The 20,979-nt window shown below is 42.8% G+C and overlaps 2 protein-coding genes across 11 annotated transcripts in view; one reads left to right on the top strand and one right to left on the bottom strand.

Annotated features, from left to right (window-relative positions):
* ST7L (suppression of tumorigenicity 7 like) overlaps positions 1-1,128 on the bottom strand; it is a 113,008-nt gene extending 111,880 nt beyond the window's left edge. For 6 of the 8 annotated variants that reach the window (XM_060201871.1, XM_060201873.1, XM_060201872.1 and 3 more), the window contains exon 1: positions 412-845. In XM_060201871.1, the coding sequence (XP_060057854.1) occupies positions 412-613 (202 nt within the window). In that variant the 5' untranslated portion in view covers positions 614-845. Of the gene's footprint in view, positions 1-411; positions 846-989 lie in introns of those variants that run through there. The other 2 variants (XM_060201875.1, XM_060201876.1) reach the window with 2 other exon arrangements.
* A 79-nt stretch (positions 1,129-1,207) lies between these two features.
* The window catches only part of CAPZA1 (capping actin protein of muscle Z-line subunit alpha 1), a 50,739-nt gene continuing 30,967 nt past the window's right edge, over positions 1,208-20,979 (top strand). For all 3 annotated transcript variants that reach the window (XM_060201879.1, XM_060201878.1, XM_060201877.1), the window contains exons 1-2: positions 1,208-1,339; positions 19,470-19,533. In XM_060201879.1, coding sequence (XP_060057862.1) covers positions 1,301-1,339; positions 19,470-19,533 — 103 coding nt within the window. In that variant the 5' untranslated portion in view covers positions 1,208-1,300. The remainder of the gene's footprint in view (positions 1,340-19,469; positions 19,534-20,979) is intronic.

Genomic DNA, 20,979 nt, shown 5'->3' with positions numbered 1-20,979 from the left:
AACCCTTGGCTCTTCCTTTCCCTTTTATTGTTTGAGACTTATGAATACAAGGTGTGAGGATCCTCTCAGGGATCCTCAATGGAGTCAACCAATCGTGCTGGTGCATATATACTCCGCATCCGAGCCTGAAAAGGCTCTCATCTGTTCTGCCAGCCTGAAGCTTACAGCTGTCAGGTGGCTTTTCGGCGGGCAAACCCGGACGGAAGGGAGGGGCCGATCGTGCAGCTCACGTTTGACAATCAGCTGCGGAGTGACAGCCCCGGCGTAGAGGAAGGAGCCCACTAGGACGCGCAACGCGGACTGCTTCCCTGCAGCCCTCCAGTGACTGCGGAGAATGTCGACCGTTTGGTCCTTGCCCCCAGCAGCCCTCCAGGCACCCCGCCCGGCCCCGGGGAGGTCTAGGCCTCTCACCCGCTGCCAAATTTTCACACAGCCTCAAAGGGACCCTCAGAGCGTAAAGCAGTCCCAGCCCCGCCACGAACCACAGCGAGGCACCAGTCCCCGCCAGGCCGGCCCGCAGCCGCTCCCTCCAGCCCCGCGGCGGGCTCAGGCCCGTGGCAGGTGCAGAAGCCGCAGCGGTCGCTGCTTCGCCCAAGCCGTCACTGTCCGCCATCTTGCCGCTCTCGCAGGCGCCGGGAGTTGGGAGGGTAGAAGGGCAGGAAGCCGGGAGTCGGGAATCCTGGGATAGTGGCGGACCGAAGGGCCTCTGCAAAGACTGACTGTCCCGGCGACCTGGCACCGAGATTTGGAAGGTGGACGAGCGTCCCAGGACGGGGGATTCCTATTCTTCTGAAGGGCGGGGAGGGGCGGGTAGCGGCACCCATTTCTGGAAGAACTGGACTAAGATGTGACCCGGGAATGAAGCGTTTTCACTTCCACAGGAGGGTTGTCTTTCACCCCATTCCTGGGACAGGAAGAGCCACGCGTCTTCCCAAGGGTCGAGCGCTTAGTTCCCTGGGCTCGGCTGCCATGCTGCCGGGAAAACGTACACGAGTAGCAACTATTTAGGCGGACGAAGCTCAGGCGCCCAGAAGAGTCGCGGCACGGTCCAGTTTCTCAATCCCTGGATGGGAGGGGCAGCTCAGCAAGAGAACAGACTTAGAATCGCTTAAGGCAAAATCAGCTTGCTGGGGGGCGTCGGCGCTCCGAGTCCTCCCCACCCCGCCCGTAACTGACATGGCGCCCTCTTCGTCGGCGCTTCCGGGCGGGTCCTTCCGACGGCCCCCGCGGCGATTCCATCACTCAGCTTCCTTCCCGGCCTGCCTCGCGCCGGGGCCGGGCTGGACCAGAGCAGCCCAAGATGGCCGACTTCGAGGATCGGGTGTCGGATGAGGAGAAGGTAAGGGGTCCGCCTCATTCTCCTCCCTCCTCCTGCTACGGGGAACAGGGGCCCGATCCAGCTGCGGTGGGAAGCCTGGCGGCGTCCCCCGGGAGAAAGAGCTTCTTGGCCCTCGCTGGCTTACGCTTCCGCAGTCGGGACACTTCCCTCTTGAGGGGCTTTCCTCCGCCTCACGGTGGCTCCAGTTCCCCATTCCTCAACTCTCTTTTCTCTTCCCGGACCGGAGGCGTAGCCCTGTGGCTCTCCTGCGAAAGGAGCGACTTTGCTTTATTGGATCGTGACTGTGGGCTCGCATCTGTTACTAAGAAGGGGTTGATAGTGATGTCGCGACGGTTATCAAAAAGCAGTCGGTTTACCGCTTTTAGCTGTTGGGGTCTCGCCTCCACCCCGCCACAGCCACCCATTTTTAGGTAAAATTGAGGCTAGTTTAGGGCGAGTCACTTCCTGGTCAGGATGGCTTCTTAACTTCCCCTTTGCTCCTCCTTCCTCAGGAAGTGATTTTGCTGTCACTACTCGAGAGGGAGAGGTCCCATGTGTTGCCTGCCTACTCTCCACATCCACCCCTTTGCTCACGCACTGTTCTGTTCGCTGGCTGAACAGTTCGCAGTAATAGATGTGTAAGTCTCAGGGCCTTTCCTTCAGAAGGTGAACACTTTCTTCATAGACACACCCTTGATTGTGTGTCTGTACATACAGCTCTTGCAGTGACTCCCTCTCTTGCTGCTTCTTACACTCTTAAACTCGGAGAGGGGGAAAGTTAGAAGACTGGCGGAATTGCTCACTTGGATAGTGCGCTGCTTTTACCATGTGTGTGACCTAGGTTCGAGCCTGGCCCCCACCGTGTTGGAGGAAGCTTAGGTGCTGTGGTTTCTTATGCTTTCTCTTGCATTTCTGTCTGTCTTACCAATATACAGTGTTCAGTTGGGGTTTTTGTTTGTTTGTTTGGCTGGCAAACCACATTTAACCAGAGGATGGAGATATATATATATATATATACAGGGGGTCGGGCGGTAGCACAGCGGGTTAAGCGCACTAGGCACAAAGCACAAGGAGCAGCGTTAAGGATCCCCGTTCCAGTCCCCGGCTCCTCACCTGCAGGGGGAGTCACTTCACAGGCGGTGAAGCAGGTCTGCAGGTGTCTGTCTTTCTCTCCCCATCTCTGTCTTCCCCTCCTCTCTCCATTTCTCTCTGTCCTATCCAACAGCAACAACATCAATAACTACACCAATAATGAAAAACAACAAGGGCAACAAAACGGAAAGTAAATAAACAAATATATATTTAAAAAAACAATCTCTAGAAAGGTATATATTCTTAAACTTAGTGATAACACATTCAAATCTGGACAAAGCACACTGGCTTCGTGGGTGCTCTACTTTGATTACAGTTGATTTTGTTAGTGTGTAATTTATATGTGTGTTTCGACCACAGCATCACTCAGCTCCTGCTATGGCACCCTCAAGTGTTTTGTAAATGTCTAACCCCCCCAAAAAAAAAAAAAAACACCAGAGTTTACTTATTAACATGAGAGAAAATCAGTGTCACTCTGGCATATATGATGTTAGGGATTCTCATGCATGGCAGTCCGGCACTGCTGTGTGCACCCCCCCCATGTTTTTTTGTTGTTGTGTTGGTATTTTTGTCATTGGGATTTCACTGTTGCAGACCAGCTTTTTCAGACTTAAAGTCAAAAACAGAAGAAAGGATAATATAGCTCAAAGCTTCTCTCATTTCTGCCTGCCCCAGCGCCCCCAACAATGTCCATGTTCTTGACAAAGTAAGCATACTGTCTGAGCCAACTGTCTTGCTGACCCCTGCCTGGTGGTGTTAATATTTGTTTTTATCAGAGTACTGCTCAGCTCTGGCTTTTGGTGGTGTTGGTGATTGAACCTGGGACCTCAAGAGCCTCCTACATAAGTCTTTTTGCATAACCATAAGAGTTGGTCTCCTGAGTGTTATTGTTTTGGGGAGAGATCATATGATTAGGATGGCAGAGGTAAGCCTAATCCTGGAATCTTGGTCTAGTCCCCAAGGACTAAAGACTACTTTTATCTCAGAATCTAGTGATTCTAGTCAGATTCACAGAACAGAGCAAGTCTTTGTGATAAAATATACTGACTGCAAATGTCATAGAAGGGTGTTGAAACTTGCTCATTACTCCCCATAGCCTGCAGATCTTCTGGCGCCTAGTCTCCATTTCCCCGCCACCCCCTCCCACCCCCACCACACCCTTCCTTTTTAAAGAAGTTTTTTATTAGTGATTTAATATTGATTTACAAAATTATAAGAGAACAGGGGGTTAATTCCACACCCTTCGCACCACCAGGGTTCTGTGTCCCCATTCCCTCCGGTGGAAACTGCATTAGTTCTCCCAAGATCACAGATATGGGTTGACTTTTATTTCTATAACTATCTACATTTGTATAGATATGCCCATCTTGTTCTATGGTCTTGCCTCCGCTTCCTTTCTAAGTCACACCCACTACTTCTTGAGTGTCTTTTTTTCCTCTTCTCTCTCCGGATCCTGATGGAATTCTCTCTCCAGGTCCTGATGGAATTGGTGTTCAGAACCCTCTGGTCATCTTCCCCTAACATATACTTACTCCTCTGAGAGTATGGACCAAAATTCTTTATGGGGTGCAGAAGGTGGGACTTCTGGCTTCTGTAATTGCTTCTCTGTTGGACATAGGTGTTGGCATGTGGATCCATACCCCCAGCCTGTTTCTGTCTTTCCCTGGTACTCACCCTTCTTTACTCCCTAAAGCTTGGTCTTACTGTCTTGATCTTGGAAACCTAAAAATAAGCATTTCTATTCCCATGCTGCATTTCTTTTCCCAGGGCATGCCAGTTTTATGTGCCCAAACAACTCTGCATTTTTCAGCATTGTCTGGTTTTTGTCTTTAATGGGGAGTGATAATGCCTTTGAATTAAATTTGGTTAAAAACCTACATGTATATATATCCACATATATATACGCATTTCAGGGTACTAATTAATATGTCTTTGGGTATTGACAATATTTAAATTAGCAGTAATGTTAATAATCTTGATTTTAAAAAAATTTTTGTTATATTTATTTATTTGATAGATGCAGCCAGAAATCGAGAGGGGGGGATGTAGAAAGGGAGAAAGATATCTGCAGCATTGCTTCACCACTCTCGAAACATTATCCCTGCATGTGGGGACCAGGGGCTTGAACCCAAGTCTTGCACATTATAATGTGTGCTCAGCCAGGTCCACTACTACCCAGCCCCATTAGTCTTGATTTTAGGGCAGGGGGTAGATAGCATAATGGTTATGCAAAGAGACTGTCATGCCTGAGGAGGATCCAAGCCCCAGGTTCAATCCCCCACACCACCATAAGCATAAGCCAAAGCTGAGCAGTGCTCTGACTTAAAATAAATACATATATTATAACAGCATATCTGTACCAGTTGTTTCTGAATTCACACACATGATTTTATTAATTAAAGTTAATAACAACATAGACAAATTCATAATTTATAACATCAGTTTACTATAAAAAAAATGTTAGTAGGACTGGCAAGCCCAAAAGGTACGTGTTTGCTATAATGCAACCCAGGTTCAAGCCCAGCCTTGCTGCACTGGGAAAGACTTCTGTACTCATACCTTTTCTCACTTCATCTCTTTATGTTTCCATCTCCTATCTGAGAAAGGCTGCCTGGAGTGCTGAAGTCCCAGCAAAGACCCCCAAAAAGATAAATTCTATATTTAGTAAACAGTTTTTTGATTAATTTCAAATGTCTTCATAACTGTGGTTAAGAATGGCTGATAGAAGGCAGGGGGTAGATAGCATAATGGTTATGCATGAGTCCCTAGTTCAATCCCCTGTACCACCATAGACCAAAACTTTACTCTATCAGGCATTCTTTCTTTTTTTTTTTTTTTAACCAGAAAGAATAGAAAGATAGAGAAAAGTCTTTTATATAATAAATCCATATGATTTGAAATTTTGTTAGATTCTTATTCTCAGACAGAGATGGAACCTATCTGTTGGATCTATACGTAAAAAGAAATGCTTTGACTTTACATCAGTTTTTTTCAGTTTCTTACCTGTCTTGTCTTCTTTCTAAGCTTGATTCTATCTAATTGAATTCAACAGTTGAAAAAGTATTTTTCCAGTAAGATTTGATATGATCAGGCACTGCTACAAATTTTTTTAGTCAGCTTTTTTTCAGCCTGTAATTTATACTGTTTCTTCCTTGAAGGAGCTTTATAAGTTTTTTAATCTGACTTCAATTGCATTTTTAAGGACATATTTTATGATACATAATATATTTTAGATTTATTATTATTATTATCATTTTTAAATTGTTTATATTTATTTATTTTCCCTTTTGTTGCCCTTGTTGTTTTAGTTATATTATTGTTATTTATGTCATTGTTAGATAGGATAGATGGAGGAAGGAAGACAGAGAGGGGGAGAGAAAGATAGACACCTGCAGACCTGCTTCACCACCTATGAAGCTACTCACCTGCAGGTGGGGAGCCAGGGGCTTGATCTGGCATCCTTGAGCCAGTCCTTGCACATCATTTATTTTTTATGAGAGACACAGCATTGCTTAGCCCTTGCTTCTGATGGTGCCAGGCACTGAACTTCATTTCTTACCTTTGAGGTCACAGGCATGCAACACTGATGCTCTACTCATGCTAGCTCCTCAGCCCCCAGATATATTTTAGCATGCTACTTTTTTCTTTGTTATCTTTTCTAAAAACAGTGAAGCCAGAGATGAATTTAGTGATGATGTTATCTGATTCTTTTGCAACTATTTCTACTAAAGTTAGTCAGAACAGCCATTTACCTAACTGCTGAAGTTTTTTCTGACTTTGTCAAAAGGAAGTTGGGGTTTTTTAACTTCTGTATTATTACCTGAAATGGTCATGATGAGCTGCCCAAATAAAACAGGAAGTCACAAGTGTAATAACTTGCAGGAGGAAGTAATTCTAGTCTTATCCTCGAGTTTAGTTTCTGAAAATAAACTCTACTCTTCTGATTACATAGACTCTTCAGCTTCTTGGTTCTACATGCTCAGCAAGACCAAATGACAGGATACCATAATTAGGAAACTTGAAATATGAGATGAATTACTTGTTTGGGTTGTTTGAACGGCTTCCTTTATTTCATGATTCATCATTTTTAAAACAAACTGTGATTAACATATTTTCCTTCCACCGAAATAAGAATATTTGTATATAGCCTTAAAAACACCATAACGGTAGCTCCCCACCAGCAGGGGAGTCACTTCACAGGCGGTGAAGCCGGTCTGCAGGTATCTATCTTTCGCTCCTGTCTTCCCCTCCTCTCTCCATTTCTCTCTGTCCTATCCAACAACGACGGCAACAGTAATAATTACAACAGTAGAACAACAAGGGCAACAAAAGGGAATAAATAAATATTTTTTAAAAAAAAAAACAGAGTTGGGCAGTAGCACAGCTGGTTAAGCGCGAGTGACGCAAAGCTCAAGGACCGGTGTAAGGATCCCGGTTTGAGCCCCTTTCTCCCCACCTGCAGGGGAGTTGCTTCACAAGTGGTGAAGTAGGTCTGCAGGTGTCTATCTTTCTCTCCCCCTCTCTGTCTTGCCCTCCTCTCTCCATTTCTCTTTGTCCCATCCAACAACAAAGACAGACAACAATAATAACTACAACAATAAAACAAGGGCAAAAAAAAAAAGGAATAAATACAGTTTTTTAAAAAACTACTATAACTGAAAAGTAAATCTATATACTTTAAAGTCAGACATAAAATACTTTTTGAGAAATAGGCTTATCAGAATTTTTTAGGAGGGGCCAGGTGATGGTGCACCTGGTTGAGAGCATACATTATAGTCTGCAAGGATTCAGGTTCAAGCCCCGGGTCCCCACTTGCAGCAAGGTAGCTTCATAAAAGTTGAAACTGTCACAGGTCTCTCTCCTCCTAACTTCCACCTCAATTATTTCTGTCTCTGTTCAAAATAAATAAAACATTTAGGTTAGATGTGGATCACATTATAAATAATTGTAGGGATATGAGGGTTTTATCAGAATGAAAAATTTATCTGGGGTGGAGGTGGGGGCTGGAAAGATAGAGCATATTGGTTATGCAAGACTTTCATGCCTCAGGCTCAGAGAGTTCAGGTTCAGTCCCCCAAACCACCAGAAGCCAGAGTCGAGTAGCGCTGTGATAGAGGGAAGGGGAAAGAGAAATACATTTTCAAACTGATTTCCTTGGCAATATATTGCCTGTTTGACTTTTTAGGTGATGTAAGCCCTGCAGCTTATCTGCAGTGGGTATTTTTTAACAAGTCATCTATCAGTATTAATACTGACTTAAAAGAAAACCTTTTTTTAAACATATTTATTCCCTTTTGTTGCTTTTGTTGTTTTATTGTTGTAGTTATTATTGATGTTGTTATTGGATAGGACAGAGAACTGGAGAGAGGGAGGGGAAACGGGGGGGAAAGAAAGACACCTGCAGACCAGCTTCACTGCTTGTGAAGTGATGCCCCTGCAGGTGGGGAGCTGGGGGTTTGAACCAAGATCTTTACGCCGTTTTTGTTTTTGTTTTTGGTTTTTTGTTGTTTTTTTTACCAGAGCACTGAGCAGGACTGATTTATGGTGTGCAGGGGATTGAAACTGAGACTTTGGAGCCTCAGGCCTGAGTCCTTTTGCATAACCATTGTGCTGTCTACCCCACCCTAAATGAAAACACTTTTCAATTAGCCTTGCTAAGTAAGGTTCATATAATGTTACAGAAGGTTTGAACAGGAGCCTAGAACAGGTGCAAATTTAGATGCTCAATCTTTGACTAAGTGTGTAGGTTTATTTTAATTTCTATGGAACATTTAGTTCTTTTGTTTGGACCTGTCTTAATGCTAAACACAATAATGTAGTATGTAAGAAAATTCACACCTTAGGTTTGTCTGACTCAGAAATTATGATTTTTTTTTCAGTGCACAGGTTTCTCTGTGTAACCATGGATGGGGGGGGACAGTATAGAGGCATCCATTTAATGAATTATAAATGAAGTATTGTGATGTAGTGGGAAAGAATGAATCTGAGCATCAGATTTGGCCTCCCCTGCTGTGCTTTTAGATACCAATGTAATTTTGGAAAAAAATGTTACCTCAGTTTTCTTCTAAAGTAGGGAAGTAAGGAGAATTGAATCAAACAGACCTAACAGAGTTTAGTGAGCTTTCTCAAACTCTGATAAGAAATTCTTTTTTTTTTTTTAAAGTTGAATCATTAAAATGTTCCAGGAGTTCTTATCATTGCCTGTTGCACATTTGCCTTGACACCAAAACTGAATTCCTGGGTGATTAAAACCTTGTCTTTTTATATAATGCGGAGTGTTGCATCCAGAATCTAGTGTAGGCACAGGTTGTAGGTAGGAAACAGGTAAGTCTGAGCTTCATTCAATCTTTTATTTCTCCTGCTTTTGTTTCTTCATCTCCTCCCTCCATTTGTTTCAGGTTATCCGTAGTGTTTCTTGTGTTCAAGACTGTGTCCATACTCTGGATCCCTCCTCAAGCATTCATTGTACCTAGGCATCTGTTGCCATTGCTGATGCTCTGCCATACCACTGCTGGGAACATTTCCTTTTTTTTTTTTTTAATTATCTTTATTTATTTATTGGGTAGAGACAGTCAGAAATCAAGAGGAAAAGGGAAGATAGCATGAAAGAGAGTCACCTGCTTCACCACTTGCAAAGTTTTTCCCCCTGCAAGTGTGGGTCTGGAACTTGAACCCAGGTCCTTGCACATTGTAATATGTGCACTGAACCAGGTGCATCACCATATGGCCCCTCATTTTCCTTATAAATCCCATAAAGCTACAAAGCCTTTCATATACCACTTCTTTGAACCTTGCAAAACCCCTAATAAAAGTATTTTGTTCATCTGCTGTAAATCCTTTCCTTTAGAAATCAAAAAAATACACACTGTAGAATCCACTATCTGTGCTTTTTTTCTCTAGCTCTTGCAAACTTCTCTTATCTACTTGAGGGAAGAAAAAATAATAATAATAAGTTAAAGTTCTTATTAGATCAGCTCATTAAAAAAATGGTGTATAGGGGAAATTGGTAGTAATACTAAAGACAGTTTGACTCTTAAAGTTCTGAAGATAGTGATAATTTTAATACTCACTATTATTTTTTCTTCTTTCAACAGAACCTCTTGCCAATCTGCATATTTGTTCCTGCTGTTACTCTTTGTTGCACAGGCCTAGACCACTGACATCTTTTTTTGCCCTTAGTTTCCTTTCATGTTCAATTAGTATTTTAATACCGAAGGTTCTTCCTATCATTGGATTCTGTTTCTCCATTTCCATGAGGTTTTTAATTATGATAGTGACCTGGGAAGTGGTGCTGTAATAGAACTTTAGACTTGCAAGCATGAGGTCCTGAATTCTATCCCTATAACCACAAATGCCAGTGTTGCCATAGCCTCTCTCTTTTTCCTTTTTCTCTCTATTTCTACCTCATTATTGTGTGCTAGATATTTTGTATGTTAATATATACTCATCTCAAAACATTCCCATGGCATAAATACTTACTCCCATTTTGTAACTGGGTAAACTGAAGTGCATTTGAGGTTAAAAGGTATGATCCTGTAATATTGTCATTAATAACCGTAGTAATACAACTATTAGTAGAACAAAATGTTGGCAGTCTGCTTCCAGACCTATGTATTTAGACACTTTGATTCTTTTGAGTAGATTTCTAGTGGGTTAAGATAGCAAATAATACAACTGAAATAATGAAACATTCATGGTGTGATAATGTAAATGCTTCCACAGACACTAAAACATTGATGTCCTCTGTACCTGTGGTAACTTAGTGCTAAATTAACTTATTCAAGTATGTCATCAAGAATTGTAGTACTGGGGGCCAGGGGGTGGCACACCTGGTTAAGCACTCACATTACAGCGCCCAGGGACCCAGGTTCAAGATCCTGGTCCCCACCTGCAGGGTGAAAGCTTCACAAGTGGTGAGACAGTGCTGTACGTATCTGTCTCTATCTCTACCTTCTTTCTCTATCCAATTATAAATAAAAGAAGAAATCTAGTACTTGAAATCCACCATAAGCTTAAAATGTTGAGAAATATTTTTATAAAAATATAAAAGAATTTTGCAATACTGCTGAATTGGCCTTCCTGGGCCAATTTATCTTTTCTTTGTCAAAAATGAAGGAGGTGGTGGTGGGTGGTAGCATACCAGGTGAAGCGTTCATAGTACAAAATGTAAGAACCCGTGTGAGGATCCTGGCTCCCCACCTACAGGGAGGTTGCTTCACAAGCGGTGAAACAAGTCTGCAGGTGTGTTTTTCTCTCTCCTCTATTTTCTCGTCCCCTCTCTATTCTATGCAAAAATGAAAAAGAAAAAAAAGATTAAAGTGGTCCAGGAGGTGACACAGTGGATTTTCAAGCATGAGGTCCTGAGTTCAATCCCTGGCAGCACATGTACCAGAGTGATGTCTGGTTCCTTCTCTCTCTCTCTCTCCTTCTGTCTTCATGAATAAATAAATAAAATCTTGGGGAAAAAAGATTTAAAAATAGTCACAGGAGCAGTGGATTCATAGTGTACGCACCAGGCCCCAGCGATAACCCCAGAGCCAAAAATAAACAAATATATATATGGAGAGGAGGAAGGCAGGGAAAGAAGCCAGAGTTCTGCTCTGTCAAGGAGCTCCCACAATGTCCTCCATTATTGCTCCCAGGGCTTGAATGATGATGCCAGGGCTTGAATGCAAGGCCTTGGGGATAGCAAGGATTGCACTCTACTGGGTGAGCTGTCCCTACTTAAAATGGCTCTCCCCCCACATTTGTATTTATGTATTATGAGAGAAAGACCAAAAAACTTCTCAGCTGTGGTATGAGGTGGTCTCAGTTATTGAACCTTCTGTTCCTGGAGCCACGGGTATTCATGTTAGTACTATGACAATCTGAGTTACCTCCCTAGCCCTTGAAATGACTTTAAATTAAAAACAAAAAAAATTAATGAGAGAGAAAGACATATCAAGAGTGTCACTCTGGCAAATATGACGGGGCAGGGGTTAGAGTCAAACTTGGGATTTCATATGGTTAACTCCAATGCTCTAGCCACTTTGCTATGTACTACCTGGGCTGTGAAATGGGTTTTAATTTTTTTTTATCTTTTTACTGTCACCAAGATTATTGCTGGGGCTCAGTACTAGCACATCGAATCCACTGCTCCTGATGGCCAATTTTTCTTTCTTTACTTGATAGGATAGATAGAAATAGAGATTGATGGGAGTCGGGCCGTAGTGCAGCGGGTTAAGCACAGGTGGCATGAAGTGCAAGGACAGGCCTAAGGATCCTGGTTTGAGCCCCGGGCTCCCCACCGGCAGGGGGGTCGCTTCACAGGCGGTGAAGCAGGTCTGCAGGTGTCTTTCTCTCCCCCTCTGTCTTACCCTCCTCTTTCCATTTTTTTCTGTCCTATCCAACAAGGATGACACCAATAACAACAACAGTAATAACCATAGCAATAAAACAAAGGCAACAAAAAGGGAATAATAAAAAGCAATAGAGATAGGTGGGGAAGACAGGGAGAGAGACAGGGAGGCACCTGCAATACTACTAGTGAAGCTTCCCCCCTGTAGGTGGAGACCAGGGGCTCAAACCCAGATCCTTGCACACAGTAATGTGTGCTATTAACCAAGTGTATAAGAAGCAGGGGTCCCACAACTGAGGGTAGCCAGGTAAGGAAGGGGGAATTTAACCATTGGTATGAAGAGGCGGGATCATATCTCAAGTCTAAGGGAAGCAGTCAGTGGATGTGATGTCCAGGGGAACAGCCATTTGTCTTTTGGGGTAGTAAAGGGTAGTAAAGGTAAAGAGGTAAAGAAGCTATCAGTTTATTAGAAGGAAAATGGTTATCTATTTGTCCTAGAAACCCTACGAAGCTTATGGCAAAACGGGAATGATGGCGTATGAGCCACTGTATCTGAGAGAAAAGGGAAGAATAATTAAATCCGGTTCTTTCCCTAAGACCTGCACAGACCTATTTCTTCCTTGGCGAACCATGAATGCTAACGCGTCTTTCTCAGTGAAGAGTCTTGGAGCTCTGCCTACTGGCGTGTGAAGCCACTCGAGAACCCCATGGTTCTGCCACAATGCCCCCACTACTTTGGGGGGGGAGTTAAAGATTAGAAGGTTTACCGAAGAGGAGGGGGAGAATCAAACAAGGTACATGTCCTGGAGGGCCTGCACAATTTCCCAGCAGTGAAAATATTTATGAAGGAGATTCTGCATGTAGGTTGAGGGGTACAGTGCACCTTGCAAGTTTTGATCCCTCGTCCTCTCCTAAGTCTTCCTATAAATAAAAGTTAGGTGTTGCTGTTTCTTTCCAAAAAGTGTTCCCCAGAACTTTGAGTAAGGCATACAGTATATATAAAATCTCTAGGCTGGGAGAAAGCATAGTGGTTATGCAAAAGATTATAATGACTGAAGCTCTGGGGTCCCAGGTTCAATCCACAGCACCACTGTAAGCCAAAGCTGAGCGATGCTGTGGTCAGTCGGTCAGTTGGTATCTGTCTGTCTCTCTTTCTCATTAAAATAATTTCTGGAACCATCCGTTCCACCCCGGTTCCATGGCTGCCAGTTCTTAGCAACATCGCCCCGCCAGATATTCGTCGGGATGCAGCATCATCTAAGTTCATTTCCCACGTCTACGCTTGACCGGACCTGCCAATATACGCGGATATCTTCGCCCACCCTGTCCAACGCTTGACGTCTCCTCACCCAATCTGGTCCCCTACGCCTACACTGAACTTCTCTGTTGCAGACTCTTGGAAACAGAGTTGGCAGTCAGCTGAGGTAAAGAACAAACCCCTCATCACAGACCCCTGCAAGCGTCAACCCGGCTTTGACCTAGCACATTATGATTGGGCCCTCAATCGCTATCAAACAGGCCATGGCCGGTGCGCTGCTATGTTCCATCGCTGGGGAGCCAGAGACGACCCGAACTGCCCCTGCGGCTACAGACAGACTATGACCCACATAGTCAACGACTGCCAACTCTCCAGATTCAAAGGAGGTCTTGAAACTTTACATCAGGCTCAACCTGATGCTGTTGACTGGCTACGGAAGAAGGGCAAACGCTAGAATAAGAATTAAAATAATTCTTTATATATTTTTTGTTATTGATTTGATAATGATTTGACAAGATTGTGTATAAGAGGGGAACAATTACATACAATTCCCAGCACTAGAGTTCAATATCCAATCCCCTAAAATATTTTTTTTCTTTTTTTGCCTCCAGAGTTATTGCTGGGGCTTGGCGCCAGCACCGTGAATCCACTGCTCCTGGAAGCTGTTTTTTTCCCTTTTGTTGCCCTTGTTGTTTTGTTGTTGTGGGTATTATTATATTATTGTTGTTGTTGGATAGGACAGAGAGAAATGGAGAAAGATGGGGTAGAGAAAGATAGACACCTGCAGACCTGCTTCACAACTTGTGAATTGACCCCGCTGCAGGTGGGGAGACACGAGCTCAAACCAGGATCCTTACACTGGTCCTCGTGCTTTGCGCCATGTGAGCTTAACCCGCTGCACTACCACCCGACCCCAAAAATAAAATATTTTTTAAAAAAATATCACAGAGAAAGCCTTTGACAAAATCCAATATCCGTTTATGATCAGAACACTACAAAAAATGGGAATAGATGGAAAATTCCTCAAGACAGTGGAGTCTATATACAGCAAACCTACAGCTAACATCATACTCAATAGTGAAGAAACTGGAAGCATTTTCCCTCAGATCAGGTATTAGACAAGGCTACCCACTATCACCGACACTATTCAACATAGAGTTGGATGATCTTGCCATAGCAATTAGGCAGGAGCAAGGAATTAAAGGGATACAGATTGGAAGAGAAGAAGTCAAACTCTCACTATTTGCAGATGATTATGATAGTATACATAGGAAAACCTAAATAATCCAGCAGGAAGCTTTTGAAAATTATCAGACAATATAGTAAGGTGTCAGGCTACAAAAGTCAGAGCATTCCTTTATGCAAACACTAAGTTAGAAGAAGATGAAATCCAAAAAGCAGTTCCTTTTACTATAGCAACAACAACAAAAGAAAAAAAAAAACAATAAAATATCTAGGATTAAACCTAACCAAAGAAGTGAAAGACTTGTATACTGAAAATTATGTATCACTACTCAAGGAAATTGAAAAAGACGCAAAGAAGTGGAAAGATATACCATGTTCATGGGTTGGAAGAATTAACATCATCAAAATGAATATACTACCCAGAGCCTTATATAAATTTAATGCAATCCCATCAAGATCCCAACCAACTTTTTTAGGAGAATAGAACGAATGCTACAAATGTTTATCTGGAACCAGAAAAGACCTAGATTTGCCAAAACAATCTTGAGAAGAAAGAACAAAACTGCAGACGTCACACTTCCAGATCGCAAGTTGTATTATTGGGCACATTGGGTTCACTAGGTACTGAACATAAACAAACACACTGACCAGTGGAATAGAATTGAGAGCTCAGAAGTAAGCCCCCACACCTATGGACATCTAATCTTTGACAAAGGTGCCCAGACTATTAAATGGGGAAAGTTTCTTCAACAGACTGTGTTGGACAAATTGGTACCGCCTTATACCAAAGTGGAAGTGTCTACCCTTCTTCCCCAGTCTCCTAATAAATTTATGTAGTCATATATGTGGGACCTCATGTATGCATAGTTTCACTACTTGAGACTACTTTTTATTCAGATAGAGAAATAGAGGAAACAGCAGGAGAGATACAGGATTGGAGCTTTGTCCAGTGCCAGGGCTATGTGGTGTGGGAAGTCAGATCTGAGCTGCTTAAATGTCCTGTCTTTGTAGTGCAATAATAAAAGTTGCATGGAGTTATCTTCAATGCCAGTATGATTCTATTCACAGTGAAGCTGTTACTTTATGGATAGACATACAGTAATGGAAAAAGTTAATTTAAGCAACACTTTAAGTTTGGGTTTAATTAAAGCCTCCATTCAGTTATTCTCAATTGAATGGGTGGGATGATATCTCCCCTCCCCTCCCATAATGCTTTCTTTTCCTTTCCCACTTGAGTCTTGAGAATGATTGGACAAGTCTCTGCTATTGAAAGTGTCATCCTCATTTGTACTGTAGTCAAAATATTTTTTAATTTTTTTATTTTTCCCTTTTGTTGCTCTTGTTTTTTTATCATTGTCGTAGTTATTGTTGTTATTGTTGATGCTGGCATTGTTAGATAAGAGAAATGAGAAGGAGAGAAATGGAGAAGGATGGGGAAGACAGAGGGGAAGAGAAAGACATCTGCAGACCTGCTTCACAACCTGTGAAGCGATCCCCTGCAGGTGGAGAGCCAGGGGCTTGAACACCGCTCCTTGTGCTTCTGCCACCACGTGCGCTTAACCCGCTGGCTACCACCTGACTCCCAGTCAAAATATTTTTACAATCATTTAATTGCTTGGTCTTTTCACTTATGTCATTGATTTTTTTTTTTTTTAAACCAGAGCACTGCTCAGCTCTGGCTTTTGGTGGTGTGGGGGATTGGATTGGACCTGGGACTTTGGAGCCACAGGCATGAGAGACTCTTTGCATAACCATTATACTATCTACCCTCCGCCCTGTGTCATTGATTTTTATTAACCTCAGACATGCTATTTTCCTGACTGCTGTCCTGTTCTTAATGTTCTAAAATGTATCAGGATCACATAACTAGTTTTTTTTAGCACTTGAACCTGAAATTCTATTTGATGGTCCTTTTCTGTATCCTTTGTGTATTTTTTTCTTCATACAATGGGAACAACATTTTGTTTTTCTTTTTCCATATTACCCCCTCATTTAATCAGTTATCAAACTAACTTTTCTAGTGTTAAGACTGCAGATAGGGGAGGGGGCGGGCTTTGGTGCAACCAGTTAAGCTCATACATCTCCATGCACAAGGACCTGGGTTCGGGGCAGGTTAGTAGGTACTGCCTTTCTATCTCCTCTTTCTACCCCTCTCGATTTCTCTTTCCTGTCAACTAAAAGTAGAAAGAAAAAGGAAAAAAAATGGCCATCAATAGCAGTGACTTCAAAGTGCAGATACCGAGCCCCAGACGCAATAACCCTGATTCCAAAAAAAGGGGGAAAAAGTAAAGAAAGAAAGGCTCAGCAGATGTCAAATAGATATGGTAGAGCCCGTGGTCACTTTAGCACTTTGACAAGCTTACTCCATTCCATTCTGTCATTTAGCTTACTTGACCTGGCTCTTTAAATTATGATGCCCATCGGTTGCCTTTTTAATTATGTCCTGTCACTTAATTTGGGGGGGGGATGAGGATATTGGCATGCACTTTTTTGAATTTGATTTAAAGATTTAGCTATTGACACAGTTCACTCTGGAACCCACCTACATTTCCTCTTGTGTTCCCATACTTTCTCCTTTCAGTAACTTTTTGCTGTGTCCCCCTTTCCAGTAAACTGACCTGCATGATGTACCCCCAAATCTGCCTGCACTTCTCTGAATGTATATTTTCACTTTTATCCTCCTCATCAGTCTGATCTTTCATTTTAAAAATTATATATATATGGGCAGAGGGTAGATTGCATAATGGTTATGCAAAAAAAACTCTCATGCCTGAGGCTCCAAAGTCCCAGGTCCAATCCCTCACACCACCATAAGCCAGAGCTGAACAGTGCTCTGGTTAAAAAAAATTATTTATGTATATGTGTGTGTGTATACACAGTTATTTATGTGTATATATATATATATATATGTATTTATGTGCATATATATATATATGTAATGATTACAAATTTCTTCTCTCTGTCTCAGTTTCTCTGTAGCTGATACTGAAATGGAAAAAGAAAAGGCTCCACTGGGAGCAGTTGAATCATGTAGGTTTAAAAGGGGCGGGGGGAGGAGTGGTCCTGGAGGGCGCAGTGGATAAAGCATCGGACTCTCAAGCATGAGGTCCTGAGTTCAATCCCCAGCAGCACATGTACTAGAGTGATGTCTGACTCTTTCTCCTCCTATGTTTCTCATTAATAAACAAATAAAATTAAAAGGGGGGGGGGGTCGGGCAGTAGCGCAGCAGGTTAAACATACTTGGCACAAAGCACTAGGACCAGCGTAGGATTCCGGTTCGAGCCCCTGGCTCCCCACCTCTAGGGGAGTTGCTTCACTGGTGGTGAAGCAGGTCTACAGGTGTCTGTCTTTCTCGCCTGTCTGTCTTCCCTTCCTCTCTCCATTTCTCTCTGTCCTATCCAACAACAATGACATCAGTAACAACAATAATAACTACAAGTCAACAAAAGGGAATAAATAAACATTTTTTTTAAAAAAGGATGAGGGGAGAAAAAGAGTGGGAACATTACTGAGAAGGAATTTTGGTAATCAAGAGACAAGAAAACAAATTTCTATTTTTTTTTAAATTTTATTTATTAAAAGGAAACACTGACCAAACTATAAGAGTGGAACAACTCCACACAATTCCCACCACCAGAACTCTGTATCCCACTCCCTCTCTTGATAGCTTTCCTATTCTTTAACCCTCTGGGAGTATGGACCCAAGGTCATTGTGGGATGCAGAAGGTGGAAAGTCTAGCTTCTGTAATTGCTTCCCATCTGAACATGGGCAATGATTGGTTGATGCATACTCCCAGCCTGCCTCTCTCTTTCCCTAGTGGAGCAAGGTTCTGGGGAATCGGAGTTCCAGAACACATTTCTTTCAGATTGCTTACAGACAGAAGTTGGCAGGCTAGTGTCTCAAACATCTTAATTTTAAGCTAGGTGTTGGAGCTTATGAAGGGTTATAGGTCAGTGGGAGGAGATGGCATCCAGCTGCGCTGTCATCTGGCTGACTAATTCAGGTGACTATTCAACTACTAGGGGTAGTTTCTGACTCAGAAACAGTTCACCAGAGTTTGCTAGCTTTTTCCCATATAAAACTTTCATATAATATCATTAAGCACTGAACTGGAGATCCAAAAGTTTTGAAATAACAACCTTAGACCGTATTTCCATGAATGTCAGCCTCCTAGCTTTTTTTTTTTTTTCCTAGTACCACAGAGTGAAGGACAGATTCCTACATTGTTAACCAGTACCTTGTGATATGTGGCAAGCTCCTCTAGAAGGGAGTGGGAGAAATAAGGGGGGATATATATATATATATATATATATATAGTCTCTAATGCTTACTAATAAGAGAAATAAGATGTCCCCCCCAAGCTAGTTGGCCTACTTGGCTGTTCTTTTCTCTAACTGCAGGCGGCAATGGCATTCATCCTTAGAATTAATATATATATGGTTGAAAGTGTATTGCACCAAAGTAAAACTGGGGTGGAGGGTAGGGTGAATTAACATTTCAGCAAAGCAATAAGGCACTAGGGGGAAAAGGCACTAGAGAGGGAATTAGGGGGCTGGGTGGTGGCATAACTGGTTGAGTGCATATGTTACAATGTGTGTGAACTCAGGTTTGAGCCCCCATCCCCCCACCCCCTCTTGTGGTGCAAGTGTCTTGCTCATCTGTTACTCCACCATTCCCAGGCCCACTTCATTCTTTTATTTTTTTTTAAATATTTATTTATTTCCTTTTGCTGCCCTTATTGTTTTATTGTTGTAGTTATTACTGTTGTTGTTATTGATATCATTGTTGTTGGACAGGACAGAGAGAAATGGAGAGAGGAGGGGAAGACAGAGAGGGGAAGAGAAAGATAGACACCTGCAGACCTGCTTCACCGCCTGTGAAACAACTCCCCTGCAGGTGGGGAGGCAAACTTGAACCGGGATCTTTACGCCAGACCTTGCGTTTTGTGCCATGTGCACTTAACCTGCTGCGCTACCACCCGACTCCCCATTTCATTCTTTTTTATTTCAAAGAGAGATGACAGCACTGTTCTATCATCCATGGAGCTATCCATGGTGCTGTGGTACTCCCATATGACTCTGCCCCTTGGACCCTGGGCCTAACACATGCTAAAGGGTGTGATCTACTGAGTAAACTATCTCCTGGCCCATAAATAGTAGAGCTTGAAGTAGAGAATTGTATTGCAAAAGGTATAATGAAAATTTGTAATTTGCTAATGCCCTCTCCTTTGATGTTATTCTTTACCATGCTCATACTGTTAATTGTATTTCTCTTTAGGTACGCATAGCTGCTAAATTCATCACCCATGCACCCCCAGGGGAATTTAATGAAGTATTCAACGGTGAGTAAAGATTTACTTTGAAAGTTCCTTAAATGCATATAGGCATTTATTAAATGCCTTTATGTTTTATATTTATTTATTTCCTTTTTGTTGCCCTTATTTATCATTGTAGTTATTATTGTTGTTATTGGTGTCATCGTTGTTGGATAGGACAGAGAAGTGGAGAGAAGAGGGGAAGACAGAGAGAAAGACACCTGCAGACCTGCTTCACCACTTAAGAAGTGACTCCCCTGCAGGTGGGGAGCCAGGTCAGGAACCAGGATCCTTCCGCCAGTCCTTGTGCTTTGCGCCAGATGTGCTTAAATCGCTGCACTCCAGCCTGGCTCCCATATATGCCCTTATTTTAATTTATATTGTGTATTTTAGCTGTATTCAAAAAGATCAGGATCTACCCAATATCACCTAGCTCAGAAGTTTCAGAGCAAAGATTCAAATTCATGTCTGAGTCAGCAGCATGCCCTTAAGCCCACTAAGGAGGGTACCTATCTTTTTTTAAACTACTTTATTGATAAAATAGTGATTTACTGGGTTGTTGTCATAGGGGTATAATTTCACATCTCTCAAATATGGGTGTTAGCACATCTTACCCTCCACCAAACCACATTGTCCTCTACTATAAGGCACTATATCCTCAACCTCCTTGAGCTCCCTGCCTCCCCTAGCATGAGTCCCTGGATCTACTGTAAAACACCACAGTCCATTAAGGTTTCAGAGGATACCTTTCTTAATTGAGAAAAGATTTAAGTAGTCTGGGAGGTGCTGCACTGCATAAAGCATTGGACTCTCAGTCATGAGGTCCCTGTTGTTGTGTGCGGGCCGCAGAGATGAGAGAGGGGGTCCGGAGTGAAGAGGAAACACAAATCTTTATTTGCGCTGGCACCTCAGAGTTGGGTGCTAGAGAGGCAGGTTGGGCCACGTGGAGGTAGCGAAAATGGCCGCCTCACGCAGTAACCTTTCCTGTGTCTGAACACCGGAGTGAAGAAGCCGGCAAGAGAGAGAGGTGCGGAAGAAGGGCTTTTATAGGAGTAGCTTTTGCGAGAATGGGAAGGGGGAGGAGTAACCATAGCACTCCAGGATAGGATAATAACTCTCATGAGGGGGGAGGAGTAACCAAAGCACTCCAAATATCGCGGGGATATAGACAATGCCCTGAGGGCACAACATGGCTGAACAGGCACTCCGAGAATGTCCCAACTCTCGTGGGAACTAGCAGTAGCCTGAGGGGACAACATGGCAGATGTTACTACATCTGCACAATTTCCCAGCATCTACCCCTTTCCTTTTATCTAATGGCCAAGGCAACAGTGTGTAAAGTCTATGAACTACTCAGGGTCAGTCTATGAAAAACCAGTAACGTGAAAGAAAGGAAGCTGCTGTAAAATTGTCTAAAGTGTCCAAAGGGTATACCAGCAAGTCCGATAGAAGTCTCAGTCAAAAGTAGGCGAC

This window comes from Erinaceus europaeus, chromosome 11, assembly GCF_950295315.1.
Source record: "Erinaceus europaeus chromosome 11, mEriEur2.1, whole genome shotgun sequence".
NCBI classification, from domain to species: Eukaryota; Metazoa; Chordata; class Mammalia; order Eulipotyphla; family Erinaceidae; genus Erinaceus; species Erinaceus europaeus.
The sequence above is the reverse complement of the archived record's forward strand: the minus strand, read 5'-3'. Positions and strand labels throughout refer to the sequence as shown.